The sequence below is a fragment of the Fusarium musae genome, chromosome 7 (genome assembly GCF_019915245.1).
Source record: "Fusarium musae strain F31 chromosome 7, whole genome shotgun sequence".
In the NCBI taxonomy this organism is placed as follows: Eukaryota; Fungi; Ascomycota; class Sordariomycetes; order Hypocreales; family Nectriaceae; genus Fusarium; species Fusarium musae.
In genome coordinates, this window is record NC_058393.1 from 2,256,289 (window position 1) to 2,280,116 (window position 23,828).

At 49.0% G+C, this 23,828-nt stretch overlaps 6 protein-coding genes across 6 annotated transcripts; 5 read left to right on the forward strand and 1 right to left on the reverse strand.

The window, feature by feature from the left end:
* Positions 1–1,692: 1,692 nt before the first annotated feature.
* J7337_009858 (uncharacterized protein) lies at positions 1,693–2,890 on the reverse strand (the record flags this gene model as incomplete). The annotated part of the gene is made up of 2 exons (XM_044827453.1): positions 1,693–2,661; positions 2,717–2,890. The coding sequence occupies 2 exons, from the start codon at positions 2,888–2,890 to the stop codon at positions 1,693–1,695; spliced, it is 1,143 nt and encodes a 380-aa protein (XP_044678047.1).
* A 6,851-nt stretch (positions 2,891–9,741) lies between these two features.
* J7337_009859 (uncharacterized protein) lies at positions 9,742–10,640 on the forward strand (the record flags this gene model as incomplete). Its single annotated transcript, XM_044827454.1, has 2 exons — positions 9,742–10,569; positions 10,626–10,640. The coding sequence occupies 2 exons, from the start codon at positions 9,742–9,744 to the stop codon at positions 10,638–10,640; spliced, it is 843 nt and encodes a 280-aa protein (XP_044678048.1).
* Positions 10,641–12,297: 1,657 nt separating this feature from the next.
* On the forward strand, positions 12,298–14,448 carry J7337_009860 (uncharacterized protein; the record flags this gene model as incomplete). Its single annotated transcript, XM_044827455.1, has 2 exons — positions 12,298–12,353; positions 12,414–14,448. The coding sequence occupies 2 exons, from the start codon at positions 12,298–12,300 to the stop codon at positions 14,446–14,448; spliced, it is 2,091 nt and encodes a 696-aa protein (XP_044678049.1).
* Positions 14,449–15,463: 1,015 nt separating this feature from the next.
* Positions 15,464–16,752, forward strand: FEN1 (Elongation of fatty acids protein 2; the record flags this gene model as incomplete). The annotated part of the gene is made up of 3 exons (XM_044827456.1): positions 15,464–15,562; positions 15,614–16,180; positions 16,231–16,752. 3 exons carry the CDS (start codon positions 15,464–15,466, stop codon positions 16,750–16,752), a joined length of 1,188 nt encoding a protein of 395 aa, XP_044678050.1.
* Positions 16,753–17,966: 1,214 nt separating this feature from the next.
* Positions 17,967–19,717, forward strand: J7337_009862 (uncharacterized protein; the record flags this gene model as incomplete). Its single annotated transcript, XM_044827457.1, has 3 exons — positions 17,967–18,081; positions 18,136–18,434; positions 18,485–19,717. The coding sequence occupies 3 exons, from the start codon at positions 17,967–17,969 to the stop codon at positions 19,715–19,717; spliced, it is 1,647 nt and encodes a 548-aa protein (XP_044678051.1).
* A 1,060-nt stretch (positions 19,718–20,777) lies between these two features.
* On the forward strand, positions 20,778–22,459 carry DHH1 (DExD/H-box ATP-dependent RNA helicase dhh1; the record flags this gene model as incomplete). The annotated part of the gene is made up of 3 exons (XM_044827458.1): positions 20,778–20,821; positions 20,873–20,951; positions 21,011–22,459. The coding sequence occupies 3 exons, from the start codon at positions 20,778–20,780 to the stop codon at positions 22,457–22,459; spliced, it is 1,572 nt and encodes a 523-aa protein (XP_044678052.1).
* Between the last annotated feature and the right edge of the window lie 1,369 nt (positions 22,460–23,828).

A 23,828-nucleotide genomic window follows, 5' to 3' on the forward strand; every position in this document is an offset into this window, starting at 1 on the left:
TCACCATGCTTTTCTTTCCATCTAATTCGATGTTGTGTGATCTAGGCGGCCTTCATTGTGCGCTCCTGTTGGTCTCCAAGTCACCAACTTTGGATACCTACTAGGTAGTGTAGGGTGTGAGCTTTTGGGACTTGCAATGTTGTCGATGCAGGTGGTTTTGAGATATCAGTGTAGTTATACATACCTACCCCCGAATTAGACTCGGACTATAGGCTTTTTTACACTCGATTGGAAACCCGAATAGTCAAGGTGACAGCAATCGTTGCAAACACTACGAAGCTGCAGTCCAAATAACCCTAGGTCAGCTCTATACAGAGTTCACCACCAATGTTACTGGGTGCTTTGCAAGCGATAACGTTGACTGTTCGCCGATTTGTTTTGCGATCTTGAATACAAAATATTTGAAGGGTGACTCTCTGAAGTTACGAGACAATATTCCTGCTCGAGGTGAATGCTTCGTACACCCTATCTCTGTACGTGACATTTGGGTCCGCCGTATACTATTGGCGTGCGTCACCCTTTGGCACACTTCTACGTTGCACTCCAGCCATGTCACTTATAAGGAGTGAGACAAATGAGAGTTGATAATAAGTGTTGCTCCAAGAGCATATGTAATCCGCGCATCCTACAAGTAAGTCCGAGGGCTTACGTGTTGGGGAGACGAATCCCAGCCCTCAAACCTTTCGATACAATCTGGATACGAAGTTCATTACCTTGTGAAGAGCAATTACTCTGTCTCCTTAATTAAGAGAAGGCTGGAGGATCATCACAGTGTGATGTTATAGATCTCGGAACGGTCGAACGTGGTTGGCTCCGGGACACTCGGTGGTGATGCAACTGTAACGCTTTGACCTGGCTATATGTATGACGATAGAAACGAGTGCTGTTAATCGTTGCTTTCATCTATATGTAGATGGCCTGGTTTAATGATGGCAACTAGTAACCAATGGCTCTTCTTAACTCTGACACTCGATAACCAGACCCACAAGCATAACTAGGTATCTTAGGGTAGAAGTCTACTCAAATCTTTAACTCTGTCTCTGTTTCGTAGTTTTCTAACATATCTTTCTGGCTTGACTAATGCCATCGCAGTCCGTGGCTGTCTCAGTTGCTATCAACGTGTTGTCCTTCTCTGGAACTTTTGACCAACAACACCTCAAAATCACCGTGCTTCAACTTTCTGAGCCCTGCGTATGCATACATATGCCCACTCAACAAAGGTCTCCCTCCAACTGGACCACTCTCAGGCCGTCTAAAGCGAAATGTGGATTTGAGGTGTTGAGTGTCAGCCTGCTCAAAGAACTGTTCGTCGTTGGCTCAAATCGATCTTGTGAATGTCCAATAAATAGTCTTTCGACTTCACAGAACTGTGCGCAGCTATAAAACTTCTCATAGACACCAATCTGTCAAATACTTACGGATACTTAAAATCGGTTACGTTCACGGTTCAGTTCACTACATCATGGCATGTGATTCCTTGTTTCTATTAGGTACAGAGAATGCCGACTTCCGGCTTGCACAGTCAGGGGTCTGCCTCTTCAAGCTTCCAGGAGGCAAAGCAGCTGTACTAGATATCCGTTACTCGGATGGAATACTGTGATGCATGTCGGCCAGGAAAGAAGTTCTCGGATTGGGTTCATGCAGTCAACTATAAAGAATGGAATGTGACACCTTAGATTCAAGAAATAGACATTATGACTCACCCCTATCTTGCCCATCCCTTCCATACACATATGACGCCCCAAACCGCCACCGGTATGCCATTTCGACTCCAACAGGGATAAACAGTATGATAGACACTATCTGTCCAAATCCCCAGTAATTCCCATCGTACTTTTCTCCCATGCTCTCCGACATTTGCTCCTGGACGTTCCTAAGGGTGAAGATCACCACCAGCAGCGGTATAGTCAGCCCAACAAACACAAGAAGCGGAAGAATAGCAACAAGTGGCCTATCACTGAACCACTCATTGACATGCTCACGCCAAGAGGTCTTGCCTTCTGCTTCTTTGGTATCCTTTGCCTTCTCGTCACGGTCGTAGCATGTGCCAGGCAGGCCAGCAAGGAGCCAGAACGTGAATATGTATGTAATCAGGGACGCAGTCAATTCTAAGCCATTCAGAGATTTGAAAGTTGTCGATCGCCCAATATCCCTGTACTCTGCCGGAAAGCACATATCCTCAACGACACTCCAGTCTGTAGGTGATATCTCTGAGTCCTTGCCCTCACCGATGGGGCTTATATCAAAGGCATGAATGCACCTCGATAAGAAGGGATAGAATGACAGTGCAACAGTTACACTGAGGAGCAGCAGTCTTGCGTTGTGTTTAATATTGGCTCTCATGCTGCTTTTCGCTGCTGGCTCCAACAGAGCAACGGGGTATAGAAGCGGCATCATGCTAACGACGGCAACAGATTGGGATATTCGAGCTTCGATAGCGCCCAAGTCCGCGGTGCTGATACCATAGTCCTTGCGAGCAAGTACAGCGATTGTAGCCAGCTGTAATGCCAGTGCAAAATATGCAGCAGAGTCGACAAATGCTTCGAGGCCGGCTTTTGCAACTTCATGCCTTTGGCTATTCTTGCCACTTTGCTTGAATATTATGACTGCCAGAGACAGTAATACGCTCAATATGATCTCGAGAACATAACCAACAGCAACCTGTCGCGGAACATCAGCTGCTATACATCTTGTATGGAGGATCATGGAGACAAACCCCAATACCAGAAATGTCAGGATTTCCTGTGCCGTAGATGGCGTTGCATATCTCGCTCTTACAAGACTCTAGTATGCTCTTATTAAATTGCGTTTTAGAGTCGAGGTCCTGAATGTATTCGCTGAAATCGTTTAATTCTGTCCATTGCGAGCAATCGATGCTGGGACTCGACATTTTGACTGATGCTAGGTGATGATTACGACGAACACGAACATACCGTTGGGAGGTTCAATGTCGCTCACTGACTTCAGCCCGATTTTGTCTCAAGTGATAACAAGACCGCCCCCCTCCCCCCAATAATACTCAGCTGCGGCTGAAGGCGGCGTATTCTGGGCGCAGCCAAGATTCAATAGCAACCAATGAAAAGACTATCAGCGCAGGTAGTCTCGATAGTTCATGTTGCTGGCTTGAAATGGACAGACCGAGTGCCGAGCCTCGTTGCACAGTGTCGGCTCTCATATAAGGCTGGCTGCTGTAACGAGCCTCGAGACATTCTTACCCATCAACAGAGACGTGAACCGATTCAAGTGTACAGAAGCCCATTGTAATGATACCGGTGCCCTGAAGATGTCGAGATCCAATTTTCTATTCACCTTTGGCTTCAGTCTTGCTGCGCTGGTCACATCACAAACCAGTAGTCTTAGGCCTTCAGAAACTTGCGGGTACATCGATGGAGGTAGGGTTGTCATCACTACGTGTAAGCCATCAACTAATGAGAGACCTTGTCCAGATTCCGATCGTGCAATCGAATGCACGTCTAGAGCATGCGGGTTCTTGTTTATATCTGGCCACGAAAATGCCTATGCTGGATGTTGTGGCGATGAGAGATGTGCAATCGCAACGACATGTATTGAGTCAGGCACAGCACTGAACAGTAACACCGTTCAATGGTAGGCTCAGTGATGCTGGATTCAGAAGGCTATGTTTAAGCAGATACAGCACCGACGGTTCGCTTTCTGCATGTGCAACCTACACATGGCCACATCTCTATGCAGAATCGTATTTCTGTGCCACGGCAAGGACAACCGCGACGGTCGTTGCAGATACAACTTCTAGCGGTCCGTTTACCAGTGTTGCGGAACCAACAATCGAGCCCACAAGAACAGACGGCAAAGGAGATCCTCGACCAACGACCGGCGACAGGCCAAACCTCGGGACCGAATCTGGTCAGTGCATCACTTGATATAGACGCTCTCGATATTCTTGTTAACCGCAAAGTAGATTTGAGCTCGCGACAAAGGATAGGCGCCGGGGTGGGCTCGGGGCTTGCTGGCGGGCTGCTGTTGATATTTTTTGCGTGAGTGCCTAAGCCACTGTTTCCTGTGACTGACCAGAAACACGCACGAGTCTGACGCTTGTCTAGAATCTTTGGGTGCTGCAGACAAAGCAAAAGGAAGAGTCTGAAGCCACAGTCCGATTCGAAACCCATGCTACAGAAGGATGTTCAAGCGCAAGTCAGCTCGACTCCCTTGAAACAAGGACCGGTTGGTAATGGCCTCCTTGTTGAGAGGGAAGCTGAAATGAATGACATGGCGTTATACCAGAATGATCATCAGGTCAGTTGATGTTTACAGGAACAGAGGAAAGCATTGAGAGTCATAAATGAAGTGAATATGACGATTAGGGAGAATCGGCTATAGAAAATCGAAATCCACAGAATCGATAGTCTTGTATGTGTATATGTATGTATCATCTCGATATCACGAAATCGTGCCAAGACTCCACAGGGAAGTGAGACACAGTGTCTCTGACACTTGTTACCAACTGGTATGATGGAGCTCGTGTTTCCACTGCCACCAGACAAATAATGCAGGGCGGGGAGATAGCACGGGCTGAGGGTGCCATTGCATTACAATGCATTGCTGGCAAAGCCCAGAGATACTTCATCTCTCCAAGAATGATGATGATCCGACAAGAGGCTGGCAATGAATGGGCTTGAAGAACAATTCTGATTCTTGGTCATGGTCGCGGCACAGTTGTCGACCCAATCTCCATTATCACAGTCGCGTGCAGGCAGAGACACGAAATTGGAAAGTCGATTGAGGGAGGTGAAAGCGGCCACCACCAATAGCTGGTGAGTTTTTAAGATTGAGTCTTCCAAAAATAGTCTCCCAAGACTTATCAGACAATCTCCCATTCTCAAGGCTGGATAAGACTGGGGATCCACGGGCCGCATGCCAGCGAACGGTGACAAATACATACGCAGCTTGATTATTGATAGATTTATGCAGCCGAAGGGGGGGTTTATTGTGAGGATATAACTTCCATATCGTGTAATGCAAGCCGCATATACAGATGCGTACATGGGCATGTTGCTGGCGGAGAGAGACCATATGCATTAGCCAGCCTCACTAACCCTAGCGCAGGTCATTTCAGTATCAGATACTCTGTAGTTCTCAAACATATATATCGATTTATCCAGATACTCCGGTGTCATATGTCTGGTCTTGTGTCTATGTTCTCTGTTCGCGACTAGAATCCTTAACAGATAGAAAATCGGCCAGGATGGATGTGACTTGCATGTCTTCTCTTCCATATCGTCGAAAGACTAGAAAACATCCGACGAGGCACAAAAACGGTCTTGGCGGATGGTTCGGAACGAAAGCCACGTTGAGCCCAGGAACTCCTCAATGTCTGAAGAAACTGCAGCCCAATCACTTGAGTTTCAACATTCCCATATGAATAAAGAGGCCATAACGTTTGTGGCCATGGCACAGGCTTCACTGTGTCAACAGTCAAACTAGCCGTCAATGCGCCTGCATTTCGGCATGCTCGAGACGAGACGGACTTATTACACAGGCTCAATGTCGCCTGTAAAAGCCGACAGTCCCGACCGGCTGGAACAATCCTATAATCCGGCTCGGAAGATTGATCGTGGAGCATCAAAGCAGAACACCAAGCGTTGAAGTTGCATCGTCAAGGATGTCATGCTAGCGATAATCCAAGATGATTATCCACAGGTCCCTTGATTTAAATCAATCTCCATGGGGTTATAGCATCGAGTATCCTCGAAGCAACGGAGGGTTCAACAATGCAACGGGTCGACATATCTCTTGGTAGCCATGATGAAGCTGGATGACGGATTAGTAGGGACAGGCCTGTTCATCAGAGATGCATGCCGAGATCAGAGAGGTGCTCAAGCCCCTCTACATAGCTGGCCGCAGGCAAAGCCAAAGTCCGCCTTGCCAGAAGAGTCCTAGAGCCTATTTGGAGCTATGATGCAGTAAGTTAGGGGCTGGTTGGCGAATCGACCCGCTGCCATATTCCTTGCTTTAATCGCGTCAATTACGGAGTATTGTGCTTTCTTTTTCACAGCCGGACCAGAATCGAATGCTGGTATTTCTTGCGACTTGGCTATCCCATTCGCTGCCTCGATGAGTTTCAGGCTTTCATCATCGATCTCGTGCATTGGTGTTCAAGTACGTATCGATCTCGGAATTCTAGGAGCAAATCGTGTTGCGAATTGCTTCGCGGCCCTTTTATGAAGGAGGTTGATATGACCCACAGGTCACTTTTGACGAAGGGCGGACCGGACGGAAGAGCGAGAGCCTTATTAGTATGGACGTCGACAAAAGGGGCAAGTCCATAACTACCGCCGTGCAGTATGTCATGTATGGAGAGGAACCCAGTATTTTGTGCCAACCCAGAAATGCGAGAATAACCTTATCGGAAGACTGCACAAAATAGGAATTGTGCATTTTTCGAAGTTAGCATAATCCAAGCTTGCATGGTCCGTGGGCCGAGCAAACAACTCAAAATCGGCGGAGTTGGGATCGAATCAGCTGAAAGTGTCTTTTTGAACAAGATCGATTTGCATTCGAGACTCCCAGGTTGCAAATTTTCTCTTCTGTGTCAGCTTCAGATCTGTTTCTTTCCACACAATAGTACCGATTCTTGGTTTCGGCTTACAGAGGCTAGTCAATAAATCTTGGGTTTCGCCTCGACGGCTTAGCTATATCAAGTGGTAGCAGACGGCGATTCCATTTGCTATTTCAATTGGTAGCCGCCGTATTCTCCTGTCACAATGCATGTGAGAATATGTTCGTTCCTTTTCTCAATGGTTCAGAATATCACAATGGATGAGTATATTCAGATGTGACGCCTTGGGTTCATCCTTGCAGGTATTCCATCAACCTGTGCAGGCGGGGCCAGATACCGAGACACTGGTTATTGTTGGTTGGACGAGGCAAGGCACGATCGTATTAATGCAGGTCCAATGACACAAGTCCGCTAGTCGAAAGAAGGCAGTCGCCGTATGCGATAATCCATTTACTCAAGTCAAGCATATATGCTGCCTTCAAGTCATGGTGCCTTGCTCTCGACTCTCATGTTGGGGTGGGGACTTTGATACACCGAAATGACCGCTGACTTATTGACTGTGATCTGTTATTTTGAGAGAAGCTATTCCCTGATTTGCAGCTCTCATCACTCGATCGCGCCGTCGTATACGGAGCAGGTTTATGTATTAAGCGCTTTCCAGGAATAACCTGCAGGCCGTATTCTGACTGGACCGTCAAGTTCAGCAACAACAAGCCTCGTGAGACACGTGGACCGATACGGTGGTGACCACAGGTAATTAGCTGACGCGCACCTCCTGTGGAGTGAGTTAACCCACTCAGGAAGCGCACAATATTTGCACAGATTTTGCACAAAGTGTGATCAGACTTGTGAAAGCTTCAAGACCAAATACCTGCGTGGCCGCGGGGGTGCATTGACATGCAAATGAATGTTTGAAGCCCCCCACTTAGAGGTGGATTGTTGTCAGCTTCGATCAACTCAATCGCTAGAAGCCTGTCTAGCATCGATGAGCGTAGTATATCTCTTGGCAGAACAGGCAGAATGAACAAGTCCCTCATAGTGTTATTCATGAGCTTCGAGATGGCGTCCTCAACAAACAGTTGGCGTCGGCGTTACCATTTCAAAGAAAATGTGTGAGTAGGTAATACTTGCAAGTGTCGTGGTTAAAATGGATAAATTCTTTAACAGCCATGGTGCCTCAAAAGCAGGCCAAGCATGGCCAAGATCTGCGGTATAAAGTCCATTTTAGGAAGATGGAGGGTGAGATATGTACTGGACTATGCCGTTCCTGAATATCATCCACAAATTGGTCGTGAACCATACGTGAGTAAGGTTTGCACCTGTTTGAAAAAGCCGATAATGGAAAGCAGATGCCAAAAGTTCGCGGCTATGGATGTTTGAGCGATTGATGTTCATTGACGGTGCGGTCCAGAATCGACAGCGATAGGTCCCTCATGATTTTGGAACCGGTGTCAAGCTCTCTTTCAAAAATAAAATAGAAATTATGATAAAACGCGTGTTCCAATGGCGGTAGCACATTCCATATCCCAAGTCAAAACCCAGGAGTTGGATTGGATGAGGTGGCTTGCCCGCGGGCGGGTTCAGCGGTCGTAGCGGTCGCAGCGCCTCTGGTGGTCCCCTGGTAGATGCCCGGAGTGCAACGTCGCAGGGGCGTGTAATTGTTCAGGGGGTCGAATTTGATGAAATCCAGGAGAAGGTTGGATGGAGTGGTGGGGTTTGAGTGACGGGTGCGAGCAATAAGGTACCAAGATGGTGCTCTCAGGAACGAGGCATGAAATTCAAACACTTTTCTTCTTCAAAGGGCCGAGCTTGATAAAGTCGCCCATGCTCATAATCGAGTATTGATGGCACATTTTTCTTGATGCCTCTGTTCCTCCAAATCTTGCAACTCAGTAGTTTATGCCTGATATCTGTACGCCAGGTCACAATAGAATCATACTTGTTGTTGTCATCCTTTGGTCTCACTGCGGTTTTATCTGAATCTGTGCATCTTCCCTCAAAGTTGGAAGATGTTTCCGCGATGGTGTGGTTTCGAGTTTGCGTCGTGTCACTCAAAGGAAGGGACAGGTCCGTCCGTGTGTATAATCCAAACGCGGTTAGTGTAGTGTAGCGGTAACTGTGCACTATATTATCCAAGGTTTGTGCAACTGGCCGAGACTGCACAAAACGGGCAAAAATTGCACCGTTAGTCTTTGAGCTAACAGCCGTATCCAATGAGAGCTCTGGGCTTTCTGGCCACCTACCTTGAGGAAAAGAGTTTGGGTGCACCAACATCGGGTGGTTTGGTGGTTGATAGCGGGTTGTCCGTCAAGATTTGAGCTTATGCTATGCATGATTTTGTGCAAAAGGAGAAGCCAGGCCTATCCAGTTTATCCACCTGCTACCAGAAGATGATCCCAAAATGGAGGCCAGTTCCCTGCTAAATCCCTGACAGCGTCTCCACTAAATGGCAAGTACCCCCTGCACCCCCTAGTCCTTTGTCTCGCCAGCTCGTGCAGTTACTGGCTGGTGCGCTGAGGGTCCTGGTCTTGCTTGGCTTTTGGCTCTGGATCTCCCCTTCGCTGAGTGTCTTGTCCCTTTCCCTTTCCTGTCCCCTCTGACTCGCTTCGCTTCGCTTTACCTTCCATCTCCTGTTCATTGCACTCCATCTCGTCTTTCAACAAAAACAAGCCACTACCTCAGGCCGCTCGCTCGTTCCAGTCCCTCTTTCATTTCCCCCCACACTTTCAAAGCGTTTGTTCTTTCTTCCTCTTGACTTTGAAGCGTATCGTGATTAGCATCGCGGTGGTCTCTTTTCATCGTCGAGTTATTTTCCTTGTTGAGGGCATCTTGATCTTCTTTGTTCATTTGCCTCGCCTCGTCTCACCTCCTCTACCACGACACGTACGATCGATACCTCTGGCCTCTTTCATCACCGTCATCTATCTATTCACCACTCGACGGCACTGCTGGACCAAGCCATCCACCCGCAGTGGCCTTGGTTCACTTTAAACAAAGGGTACATCGTATTGCCGCCTCTGCCCACGACAACAAGGACGACAAGGACGACTCGATTCGATCTATCGCCTGAAGGAGTGACCGTACGATCTGACTCAACTCGACTCCAGTTGATCTGATTCGAGGTTTGCATCGACAATCGGCATATCATATTCATATTCCCTTTCTACATTTTCACTCAAAATTCCAATACACAAACGATCATCATCATGAAAACCTCAACACTCATGACAATGGTCCTTGCGGCTGCCACTAATTTAATGGTCCATGCCTTAACAGTGAGCAACGATCCTGTCGTGGAACCTGTCCTCAACCAGATGACCTCTCAAGGCTGCTGGAAGTCGAATGGCAACTTGACAGTTGGTTACGAGGGAGTGAAGACAACAAGTGGTTGGTGCTGGGGTATTTGCAAGAAGAGCAGCTCCAAAGTTTTCAGTGTTCAAGGATCCAAGTGCTACTGTGGCGACGTTTATCCTAAGGAGGGCGATCAAGTTGACGACGACAAATGCAACTGGCCATGCCCTGGCTACGGCAAAGCGGCTTGTGGTGCTTTGAAAAATTACTGGTCAGTCTACAACTCAGGCGAAGACCTTGCGCCCGACAATTATGTGCCACCAGAAACGACGACAAGTGCTGCCCCTTCCTCCACTAAGGCTGCGGAGAGTACTACTGCCGAGGAGTCTTCTCCTGCAACAGGAACTCAGGACGCCGCTACTACTTCAGAAGCCGCTTCAGATGATAAGAAGGATGGCCCCAACGTGGCCGCTATTGCCGCGGGCGTGGTTGTCGGCGTGGTTGTCATTGCTGCTATCGGAGGTGGTGCTATTTTCTTCGTTCGTCGCCGACGCAATGCTGAGATAGAGGAGGAGCACCGTCGGAACGCGGCTGTAAATGCTTTCATCAACGGCTCCAAGCCCCCCGGCAGCAGCGGTAGCATCTCTATGACTGATTCGCGCCTTGACCCAGTCATGGCTCACCGGCGACTCAGTGACGGCAGCATCGCCGATAACCAAGATTACTCTCGAAGAATTCTACGGGTAAGTTGACGGGATGCAAATTGCTGTAAATAATCTGTTTACTAATACCTCTTCAGGTCACCAACGCATGAACGAGTGTCCGCCCTGGGATCTTCAAAGCCAATTACTTCTCAATCATTATTTCACAATCGGCATTTACGGCGTTTTCGGGATGATAGCTCATGTGTATTTGCCAATCGATCACTCGCGACGATTTGGCGGCGTTTGACTCTTTTCTGGGCGTAGGACTAGACATTTCTTCTACTATTTGCGTCTGCGGAATTACGACTGGATTTGATCAATCACGCTCCACGGCACACCGGCTTCACCTGCGCCATCCACTCATTACCTCCTTTTTCACAACTAAGCCTTGAACGAAACGACTGGAGAAGATGGGAATAATGCCGCAAGTGCCCTTTTTAGATGCCATCTTTCCCTGGATCCGTTTCACTATGGATGTCGTCTTCGTGTAAGGGTATTTCAAGCGGCAATCATACCCGCGTGTAATCGGCACGTCTGTTTTCTTTTCTTCATGACTGGGAGTCCTATGTCTCCTGTGTACAAGTTCTCCCTCTATTTGTTGAGTAGGGCAGGGTTAAATCTAAAAATAAGGGGGCGAGAAGTCCTCTTGGGATATTGGTCAGGGTGCGATGGAGCGAGTTGTCACGTAGATACAATGGGACGCGGGAGATGTGCCAACCTCGTGGAGGAGATATCACGATTGGGAGGTTGGCAGATAGTGCGGGATATCCTATCGTCGCTTTATTTACTTTTTCACTTGACCGTTATCTTTTCCCTGACGTTGACCGATGATCGTGGTGGTCATGGTGTCGCCTGTATGTAGGGCTGTGCATAGTCATATACCACCACTTAGGACTTGAGATGCTGGTTCATTGACTGAGTCTTTTGCTTGATATCATTGTTGAGGTAAGCCGCTGTTTTAGGTTTATACATGTACCCTGGGCAAGCTGTCGGGTGCCATTTGTCTGCATTGTGTGATAGTAGTGAATGTGGTTTTGTATTGGTACTGGTTCTCGACCAGGCATGTAACTAGCAGTGTGGGTAATATTTCTCCCCGATTGCCTCATTTGTAGGATACTTCGTGTTCACGATGCAAATTCTCGCAGAGGTACCCGTTCAGTTAGGGTCAATCCAGATGCCCGATCTGAACTTTTGTGGGTGTTCGGGTAGAGTGCTACAAACTCTTATAACATCCCGAAGTCTTTGTTTGTGTTACGACTAATGTTGCATTACCGTCTTGAGTGTCATAGGTTGTTGTCTGTAACTAAACCATACGTTCCACTTATGGAAGCCCGCGCAGGTGGATAAGAGGAATGAGACCACGGCGCAACCTCTAAGAGAAGCAAACAGAAATTACTATTGCATTGAAATAAGTAAATAGTCTGTGTCATGATGAAAAGGGCTGCCAAAAATCCGACCAAAAGTGATAATATGAGGGTCAAGCTTGAAGGCCATCAACTTAGGTACCTTAGGGTAGGTTGCTAAATCTCAGGGCGAGAAACCTCAGAGCGGCTACCACGTGACCGCGGAAGCTCAAGCTTGGCGCGATGCTTGTCGCGTTGAAAAGGTTCCCAACCTGCAAACATCAACTCACGGCAAACAAATAAAACAATTCGCCCACTATACACAACGAGAAACAAACCAAATTCCCGAATACTGAGCCAGAAATCTTTAAACAAGAACAAATATCAGTCCTTATAGGGCTTACTGCCCGAGCTCGAACTCAACATGAGCTCTATCCCAGCTCCTCGAATTCGTCGCACGGCGCAAAACACACAATTCACGTAGGTGAACCTAGTTCTCGACCGATTTTCGGCCCAAAGAATTCCTTCTCATTTTTATAGATATAACCTTTCGCGACGGGTGAACGATGTTCAAACCTATCCGGTTTACTCCCCACAAGGAGCGACCATCCTGATACACGGTCACGAGAACGGTGTGACGATCGCATGGCGAGGAGGCAAGCGATTCAAGGCTGCGAAGAAGGCCCCGCCTCAACCCGAAAAGCAGAATGGAAACACAGACGACTCCATTATGATCATCGATTCGGATGACGACGAACCACCAGCCAAGTCCAAGACAGCATCGCACTACGAAGACAAACCGCAGTTCGAAGACGAGATTGAGGATACTCCCTTCCCGGAGATCTTCCAGACACTGGACCTGGCGCTTGGAACAGCGGTCTTGAAAGTTGCGGTCATGCCTATGACCCCAACATCGGCAGATGATGCTGCCTGGGGAGGTGCCAAAGTCCTAACTGAAAAGATGGTATTTGCTGTGTCTTGCGTAACCAACGACATCTACGTCATTACACTTCCTCTTACCCCCCCGTCACCAGAGAGCAAGGCAAGAGCAGAGCTCAGGAGCGATCTGCTGGCAGGCGAGGCTGGATCTGGAGTTTGGGGAGAGTCGCTCATCCTGCTTGGTGGCCAGAACAGACACAGCGAGGGCATTGCCATTAACCTCATCATGCCCAGTGTCACAGAGCGGCCTGGTACAAAACCCAGGGCAGTTGTTGCCTCGCACTGCAGAGAGGCTTCCGGTGTACTCCGGTTATGGGATGTACCGCTAGATGCTAGTGATAAACCTGCCAGTCCTGTCGAGTCTTTCCAGACCGAGTATTTGCCCAACCCTCTAACAAGCATATCTTTCAACTCTACGCACACGACACAGCTGCTTGCTGTCTCGGCCTTCCAGGGCGTTCGGATCTACGACTTTGCGCGACCCTCTTTCATCGCCACAGATGCCACTGGGCCTTTCCCTCCCCAGGGCTCGTGGCTTCTCTCTATGTACCAGCCCTTTTCTCGCCCTTCATCAACAAGGAAACCAATAATCGACGCTGCCTGGGTAGCACACGGCCGCGCCATCCTAGTCCTCCTCGCCGATGGCATGTGGGGTATCTGGGACGTTGATGGTGCCAGCCCTACTGCACCAGGCGCTATTATCTCAAATAAATTGCAACCTGGGGTCAAGGGAGCCGCCTTGACGACCTTCAGCGTTTCTGGCTACGTCGAGGGGACAAGCTCACTTAGGAGTGTGACAACCCAGAACAAGGAGCACAGCACTGGAGACTTCGCCCCTATGACACCTCACACTCGACGACAGGCTACTGCATCCCTGAGCTCTGCTATCACACTTGACCGCCTGGCTACTATCCGAGGTGGCATCAAAGTGTTGTCTCTGCCATCAAGTGGTAGCGCCATTCAAGATGAGACCGTGGTTTTGTGGGTTGGTGGCCTCGAGCATGTGTGCGTCATCCCTGGAGTCATGCGCTTCTGGGATTCTCAACTCCGAAGGGCTGCTGGAACACGCGGAGATATTTTCAGCGGAGCCCAACCGGTAAAGATGATCAAGCTCATGGATTTGGCAACTGGCCTGCTGGGCGAGAGATGTTGCGGAGTTGGCCTGCTGATTGAGCCTGATCACAGTATTATCGCACAAGATGGCGGCCTCCCTGCCGATGTTATTGTTCTCGGCGAGTCCAGGATTGTTGTTGTTCGCGAAGGAGACGACGGACCCGGCAAGATTGTGGGTGCCGCGGCAAACTCACGAAAACGACGCCTGTTTTCGAAAGGAGACAAGTCAGACGCTATCATTGTGCACGGCAGGGAAAACCGACCAGCCAAGTCTTTGTTCAACCTGAGCACTGTCAAGCCGGGTACTTTACGACTTAGATCTGCGTCTGGAAATTTCGATGAAGACGCAGACACCACCCTGCAGCCACCGCGCCGAACGGTCGGCTTTGACTTTATGGACACACTTGAAGCAGCAGCAGACGACACGCAAGACTTTACGAGACGGAACGTGGAGTTTGAGATGCTGGATATCATGGAGATTGACAAGACGCTTGACAGCATGAATGGCCAAAGAAGGACATGAGATGGCCTTATGGGTGTAAAATTGAGATTGAGGAACTGACTGTTGTGAGTAGATGTCGAGAACGATATAATGAAGATGCCGGGGATGATTTGTACGATACCCCCACGACATACGAAGTGCCCCTTCGCTCATTCCTCATGACACAAGCTTGACATGCTGTGATCTTGTGAAGCAAGATCTTTTTCTACGTGACATGTTCCGCACGGCCAGGTGGAGCGCAAGGAGAGACCCATCCTTGACTGCTCTGTATTCCGAGCGGTATATTAAGAGAAAGTGCTTATGTGCTTGGTCGACGTTTCAGAGGAGGGTTGGAAGAGGTTCAGTGCCTCGAGCACTATTCCAGCTTTCAGGATACATCCTGTTATCTGCTGACTGATGGGTTCTTCCAAGTACCTGAGGCTTGCCTTGGGGACAGTGTAGAACTTTTGAGGACAGTGGAGGGGTGCAGGAACCTAAGCTGGAGATTTGAACGTCGATACATTTGTCTCTGCCCCGGATCCATGTATTATGTATTGTGACATACCTTAGGAGGAGCCTCAAGTAAGGTAGTATGAGGTTTGTAGGATAGAGAGTGAGTTTACTTTGTAGGGCTGTAGTTATGGACACCCAGAGACTATATTGAATTGATTAGAAACCTTATATGAAATTAAAACCAGTAGAATCTCTAAATAATGACTTTCCCATATCCAACATACTATTCACATTAAATACAGAGTCTCTTTGTTCATCCATTACATTAGGTAATGCTCCAGTGAAGCTTCAGGCAGCTCTGAAGCTATAGTCCAATCGCGTTGTGGGGTCAATTAAGATCCCTGCGGTTTCCGTCGCGACAGGCGCGTCATGACGTCCCACACGCGTAAAGTCCCTTCTTCTTTCATGTTTCGTTTGTGCCTCCATCTCTTTTTTCCCTCATTAATCAAGTATCCTCGCTTTTCTTCTTGTTACCTGGATCTCGGCTTCATTTCGAATCCTCCTTCTACAACTTGCCCCAGAGTACCAGAGAAAAACTGCAAAGATGGGTATTAAGCAACTCTTTTCGATCATCAAGGAGGAAGCTCCAGATTCGATCAAGGAGGGCGAGATCAAGAACCAGTTCGGCCGCAAGGTCGCCATTGTAAGCTCAGTACGAAATCTCAAGACGAAGAGTAATTGCTAATGATGTTAGGATGCTTCAATGAGTATCTACAGTTTCCTCATCGCCGTACGATCCGAAGGCCAGCAGCTCATGAACGAGAGCGGCGAGACAACATCACATCTCATGGGCATGTTCTACCGTACTCTGCGCATGGTCGACAACGGAATCAAGCCCCTCTACGTTTTCGACGGTGCACCGCCCAAACTCAAGTCTGGCGAGTTGGCCAAGCGTTTCCAACGCAAACAGGAAGCTACCGAAGGCCTTGAGGAGGCCAAGGAGACTGGTACAGCTGAAGACATCGAGAAGTTCTCGCGGCGAACTGTCCGCGTCACTCGAGAGCACAATGCCGAATGCCAGCGACTGCTCAAGCTCATGGGCATTCCTTACATCATCGCGCCTACTGAGGCTGAGGCCCAGTGTGCTGTCTTGGCCCAGGCTGGCAAGGTGTATGCCGCCGCCAGTGAAGATATGGACACTCTTTGCTTCAACGCACCCATTTTGCTGCGTCATCTTACCTTCAGCGAACAGCGCAAAGAGCCTATTCAGGAGATTCACCTAGAGAAGGTCCTCGAGGGCCTTAACATGGAGAGGAAGCAGGTATGTTGCGACACCCAGCTTGGCTGATACATTGGACTAACGTTGTATAGTTTGTGGATCTTTGTATCCTGCTCGGATGTGATTACCTTGACCCAATTCCCAAGGTCGGCCCCAGCACTGCCCTGAAGCTGATCCGTGAGCATGGGTCATTGGAGAAGGTTGTCGAGGCGATGGAGAAAGATCCCAAGAAGAAGTACACTATTCCTGAGGACTGGCCTTATAAGGATGCTCGAGATCTATTTTTCGAGCCTGATGTGCGACAAGCCGACCACCCTGACTGCGATTTCAAGTGGGACAAGCCCGACATGGAAGGCCTTGTTCAGTTCCTCGTCACGGAGAAGGGATTCTCGGAGGATCGTGTTCGCAGTGGAGGTGCCCGACTGGAGAAGAATCTGAAGAGCTCTCAACAAGCTCGACTGGAAGGTTTCTTCAAGCCTGTTCCCAAGACAGATGCTGAGAAGGCAGCACACAAGCGAAAGCTGGATGAGAAGAATGAAGAGAAGCGAAAGAAGGCTAAGCAGGAGAAGAAGGACAAGGCTGCTTCTAAAGCCAAGCCTCGAGGTACCAAGTGAAAGGATACATGGTATTTCAGGGAGATAAGGATCGGGTATCTCGAAGGCTATGGAAAAGGGCTAACTACTTGCTGGGATCGTGAACGGAGTTTTGGCGTTGTGGAGTGGTATAGACCGCCTGGGGGCTTTTTATCCGGTGGCATTAACAGCACCACGACGATTTTTATAGGAATAATCTAGAGTCCGCATTCATGAACGGCCTCAAGGGGAAAGTCCTGAAGCAGGGGAATTGAAGGACTCGTTAGTACTTGCTAAATCAATTTGAAATATTTCTGTCACTCAAGATTGACATCTTCTCACCTCCTACAAAGAGGTTTCAAATAACTTGTAAGACGGTAACCTTCAGACAGATTGTTACACGTATCATCGTGCGCATTCAGTGGCTTGCATAAATATGAATAGACGGCCTGCCAAAAGCTCAGTTGTTCGCATGGTTTGTCAAGCTCGGAGACTCGCTGCATTCTGAGGCTGTAGATGGTGATCTGATGTAGATATATCACCGAATCAAAGACGCTACTGGGGTCATGTTCGGACTTTGGGCCCAGCCAGCCAAATAAGATGAATTTCCAACACATGCAAGTAAAATAAAATACAACAACAAAGGGTCTTCTCCGCATGCTCTTTTCAGATGGCATGTCCGTTCCCCGTGGGGGTTTGTCCCCTTGTAAAGTTGGTTGGCGAGTCGTGAGCATTTACCTCGGACGCCATATTTGGCAATGCTTGACCTCCGATTGGACAGCGCATAGAAGCCTCGGCATCCTCCATCATGACATCAACGCATGCGCTAGAGTTTTGTAGTTAATTAGTAGCAGAAGCAATTGTAGTTTGCTGCGGCTCTTTCACATGTAAAATGTCTATAGCGAGGCGTATGCATGCACATGACCTTTGTCTCTCTCTACCATGACCGCATCGAGTAATGCCGTGAATGAGACGACTCATGACCTGAAGCGTCAAGTCTTCCCCAGAAAAAAAGATGATAACTACTAAGAATATGGGGGTGGAGCTGAAGCACCAACATGTGATTGCAATGCTACCTATGCTTTTGCCGAAGCATGTTTTAAAAAAGGTTCTATGAAAGGCTTATGATCCCTTCCTCCTCCTTCTTTTTCTCCCATATTGTCGTGTTGGCCTTTTCTTTTTGACTCTGTGATATATACCCCTTGACAGTTTTGACTATTTTCTCCATCTCATCTCATCACCAATCCAAAGTCAACATGTCCAAAGTCTTTACCACAAGCGACGTTGCGTCGCATAAGAAGCCCAACGACCTGTACATCATCGTCGATGGCGATGTTTACGATGTGACAAAATTCCAAGACGACCACCCAGGTAGGTCAATCACAATGCAGTCCTCGAAACTCACATCTGACGCGTAATAACTAGGTGGTAAGAAGATTCTCCAGCGCGTCGGCGGCAAGGACGCTTCCAAGCAATTCTGGAAGTACCACAACGAGGGCATCCTCAAGAAGTACAAAAAGCAACTTCAGGTCGGATCCCTTGACTCCAAGCCCGCGGCCCCCGAGCCTAAGCCTGAGGCCAATGCTGCTCCGGTGCCCGCGGTCCCTACCCCCAAGGCCGTCAAGACCACACAGAAGGAGGTTTCTGCCAAGGAGGAAGACGCCGAGGCTCTTGAGCCCTTCGGTGACCAGATCCCCTTTGCTGACCCTGCCTGGTACCAAAGCGTAGGTTTACCCCCGTTACCTTCCGTCAGCTTCTTGCTTACACGTTTTAGTACCATTCACCATACTTCAACGAATCTCATGCTGCTCTCCGCGCCGAGATCCGCGAATGGGTGGAGAAGGACATCGAGCCTTATGTCACCGACTGGGACGAGGCCAAGGAAGTCCCCGAGGAGATCTATAAGGAGATGGGTCGCCGCGGTTATCTCGCTGGTCTGCTCGGTGTCAAGTACCCAACACAATATGTTCCTCAAGGTATCAAGTCTGTCCCTCCTGAGCAGTGGGATCTCTTCCACGAGATGATCATCACCGATGAGCTGTCCCGCACTGGCTCTGGTGGTTTCGTCTGGAACATCATTGGTGGTTTCGGTATTGGCTGCCCTCCTCTTATGAAATTCGGTAAGAAGGAGCTCAAGGACCGTATCATGCCTGGTATTCTCAGTGGTGAGAAGCGTATCTGCTTGGCCATCACCGAGCCTGATGCTGGTAGTGATGTCGCCAACCTGACCTGCGAGGCTAAGCTGAGCGAGGATGGCAAGCACTACATCGTCAACGGTGAGAAGAAGTGGATTACCAACGGTATCTGGGCCGACTACTTCACCGTCGCTGTGCGAACTGGAGAGGCTGGTATGAACGGTGTCTCTCTGCTACTCATTGAGCGTGGCGAGGGTGTTTCCACTCGACGCATGCCTTGCCAAGGTGTTCTGTCTTCAGGAACAACATACATCACCTTCGAAGATGTCAAGGTTCCCGTTGAGAACTTGCTCGGCAAGCAGAACCAGGGTTTCAAGGTCATCATGACCAACTTCAATCACGAGCGTATGGGTATTATCATCCAGTCCCTCAGATTCTCTCGTGTCTGTTACGAGGAGTCCGTCAAGTACGGTAGCAAGCGACGCACATTCGGCAAGAAGCTCATTGACCACCCTGTTATCCGCATGAAGCTCGCTCACATGGCTCGTCAAATCGAAGCCTCATACAACTGGCTCGAGAATCTCATCTACCAGTGCGAGCGCATGGGTGAGACAGAGGCTATGCTTCGACTCGGCGGTCCTATTGCTGGTCTCAAGGCACAGTCTACCCTCACATTTGAGTTCTGTGCCCGAGAAGCTAGTCAGATTTTTGGTGGTCTGAGTTACTCTCGAGGAGGCCAGGGTGCCAAGGTCGAGCGACTGTACCGTGATGTGCGAGCATATGCCATCCCCGGTGGCAGTGAAGAGATTATGCTTGATCTTAGCATGAGGCAGAGTCTGAGAGTTGCAAAGGCCGTGGGTATGAAGCTGTAAAAGCCGGAGTTGAGATCATTTGTATATATATATTGCACCACCTTGGAGTTACTTATTTGGCTATGGCCTTGGTCTAGATGTCAGGCCGAGTAGAGCGAAGAATGAATACCAGTTTTACAGATTCCATGATGAATTATGAGCGAATGGCTTGCCTGAATTGGGAATTTCTCCAGCGGTTATTGGTCGTGCTATTGTTTTCATGTGATTGAGAGATCGTGATAGGTAGTGTGCCTAGCATCGAGTAACGTGGAGTAACGCTACCTTTCTTGACCTGGAATGCGAAATGATAGATGGACAATGATAATTTAAGCTTCGGGGGTACATATTCCCTCAACAGATACGCAGAAATCGATTGTCTTTTCCCAATTGAAGAACTCAACCCCAGACTGCAGTACAAGGTATACCTCGCTTGTTAAATCGTTAGAGCTGGCCCCTGCTTAGAGCTCGAGGTATCATGCGTGCTCATCGAAACTCTGTTGATTTTCACCTCTCGTGCCATTTTCATCGCCACGAAAGCCTCGGAATCTCCCACCGAGAGTCGCTCAACTCCAAGCAAACACTTGGCTAATTCCAGAATATAATGGACTAGATCAATTTAGCAAAAGCTCATTCTCATCCATCAAACGATAAAAACCGGGCTGCCCCGCCTACACGTGACCAAAAACTGCAGGGCCTTCCGCCGTAATGAGGCACACACCATCGTCACCTTCACCTTCAAACTCCAAGACTGAGCCTACTTTCTACTCTATTTCTTCCCTCCACCAAGAACCCAACCACACCTTTAAACACCCCACGACAGCAAAGAAAACTCTCCACACGATATCGACCTCGCGTTTTCAACTAACTGAAGCACTTTCATCCCTGAGTCTTGTCTCTCAGGTAGTTCGCGCACCGATTTTCTTCCGACCTCTCCACACAAACCAACAACGCCTTGCAGCTCCTCACCTGCTGCCCCCCTCTCGCACCCCGATCCCACGAGAGGCCGACCTTTGTGCTGTTTTGCATATAATACCTCGCCCTTTTACTTTCTTTCGATCCGTAGACGGATCCTATACACGCAATGGCGGATCAGCTAGCAGACAAGCTGAAATCCACCCAACTCAGGTCCGCTGCGCCGCCCTAGCGGCCCTTGTGAGCTTGGACTAACTCGAGCAGTGACGGTGCTCCCGACGCGAGTGACGAGTGGAAGAAGAACCTGAACCTCCCCGCAAAGGATAACCGACAACAAACAGAGGTACATGCCGCAATCATGATTTTCTCGGCGCACCCCTAGAGGCTGACCTTTGGCCCCAGGATGTTACAAACACAAAGGGCCTCGAGTTCGAGAACTTTGCCCTCAAGCGAGATCTACTTATGGGAATTTTTGAAGCAGGATTTGAGAAGCCTTCACCAATTCAAGAGGAAGCTATACCCGTCGCATTAACTGGCCGAGATATTCTTGCACGAGCAAAGAACGGCACTGGCAAGACAGCTGCCTTTGTCATCCCTACCTTGGAACGCATCAACCCCAAGGTATCCAAGATTCAATGTCTTATCCTTGTCCCCACACGTGAGCTTGCCATGCAGACCTCACAAGTCTGCAAGACCCTCGGCAAGCACCTCGGCATTAATGTTATGGTTACGACTGGTGGTACCGGTCTTCGAGATGACATTATTCGTCTGCAGGATCCTGTCCATATTGTGGTTGGTACCCCAGGCCGAATTCTTGATCTCGCTGGCAAGAATGTTGCCGACCTTAGCGAATGCCCCATGTTCATTATGGATGAAGCCGATAAGCTTCTATCGATTGAGTTTACTCCTGTTATCGAGCAGCTCTTGCAATTTCACCCCAAGGACCGACAAGTCATGCTTTTCTCAGCCACGTTCCCTCTCTCCGTCAAGGACTTTTCCGATAAGAACATGGTCAGCCCCTATGAGATCAACCTGATGGACGAGCTCACTCTGAGGGGTATCACTCAATACTACGCCTTTGTTGAAGAGAAGCAGAAGGTCCACTGTTTAAACACCCTCTTCTCCAAGCTCCAAATCAACCAGTCGATTATCTTCTGTAATTCCACTAACCGAGTCGAACTTCTGGCTAAGAAGATTACCGAACTTGGATACTCCTGCTTCTACAGTCATGCTAAGATGCAGCAACATGCACGAAACCGTGTTTTCCACGACTTCCGCAACGGTGTGTGCCGAAACTTGGTCTGTTCCGATCTCCTCACCCGTGGTATCGACATCCAGGCTGTCAACGTTGTCATCAACTTTGATTTCCCCAAGAATGCCGAGACCTATCTCCATCGCATTGGTCGATCTGGTCGTTATGGCCACCTTGGTCTGGCTATCAACCTGATCAACTGGGACGACCGCTTCAACCTCTACAACATTGAGCGGGATCTTGGCACCGAGATCCAGCCCATCCCCGCCAGCATCGACAAGAGTCTCTATGTCTACGAGAACCCTGAGTCGATCCCCCGACCCATCTCCAACATGCAAAGGGGACAACTACCTGCTGCACAGGGTCAGCAGCAGCCCCAAACTCAACAACCTCAGCAATACCAACAGCCTCAGCAGATGCAGCAGGCTGGTCTGCCTCAACAAGGCCAGGGTAATTGGCAGAGCCAAAACCCTCAGCACGGCAACCCGCACTATAGCAACGGCGGGCGCGGTCGTGGACGAGGCCGCGGGTATCGTGGCCGTGGTGGCCAAGGCGCAGGCGGTCGAGGTCGCGGCCCGCCCCGCGATGCCCAATCCTAATATCATATATACTCATGCATGGCGTTAGGTAGGGGAGACAGGGGTTTAAGGATGGCTTTAAGATGATTTTCTTTTTTGTACTGGGTTGTGATTTCAATGTTGGATTGTACATTATTCGCATATTTTTCCGCGAATGGATGGGACGGCGAACGGCCTGCACTGCCGATGGATTACGACTCCTTCGACACTTTCACAAAGGGTTTCTATGCAAAAACCCAACACATTAGCGAGCCCCGACTCATTTGGCTCACGCATTCTTGGCATGGAGGCCCTGCTGGCTTCCTTTTTGCACGGATCTGTCAGTCGTATCATCACCATCGGCTTTGGCATTCTGTTTGATTTGGTTCATGATATCTACGGATGATGAAAAAGAGCGAGAAATGGAACTTCCAAGGAAAAGGTGTTCTTTGGGCATCGACCACGGTAGACATACCCGCTTTGGGGCTGGGCACAGTCAAATGGTGCGGGGAGAAAGGAAAGGAAGGGGTGTTTCTGAGGTTCGAGGCGTTCGAGGCTCTTCACGCGGATGGCGTTGCCCTCGGTTTGTATTTGAGGGCTGCAATTTCTGTAGCTGACTTGCAATTTGAACGGCACCTCGGCGGAGCGAGCGCACGGGGGATATGATACCCTTACGACAAATCTACGTTGGATGAGCGGATCTCATGAGTTGAGGCAAACTCTGCTAGACGTATTGGTGGATTCGAAAGGGCTCTATGAGGCCCACGGGTAACATCATTACATTGATCTTGCTCTCTCTCCCTCTCCTATCACGGACAAGATGCAGTCTTTGCTCGAACACGGCTTCTCGCGACAAGACTGAGGGTTGAGACAGTGAGATGACTGCTATTGAGCAGCACCAATGAAAACTATGAAAGTAGAAAAACAAGAAAAAACAACTTTTGGGAGGGGAAACTGAATGGGCTGTATGACTTTCGTACTGGCTCGGCGCGTGCCGCTGTATGGACGGATTTTGCGTTCTGCAACGACGCGGCTGGGGCTGGTGAGGCAGATAGTTTATTTGAGTAAAATCGTGGGATTTCCCACTTTCCTCTCATACAGATGACTCTTGAGTTGTGTGATAACTTGTGATGGGGAACTTATTGAGAGAATTAGGGTGCTCGATTATAGGGGGCAGAAATGATTCAGAAGTAGGTCGATTTCAACAGACCAGAAACCATCAGTACGCCAAGCCCCTATTTAAGGTTCACATTAAGTTTGAGCGGACATCTGGATATAGTAATTGGGGTTGTTGAAAGAGTCAAGTTAGGAAGTTGTCGTGAAACGTGCATCTGGAAGAGGATCGTGAAGCAAGAAACGAATGAGTCAGCACTGGAATGCGATCTGACAAAAACCAAGGACAGGGTCTATA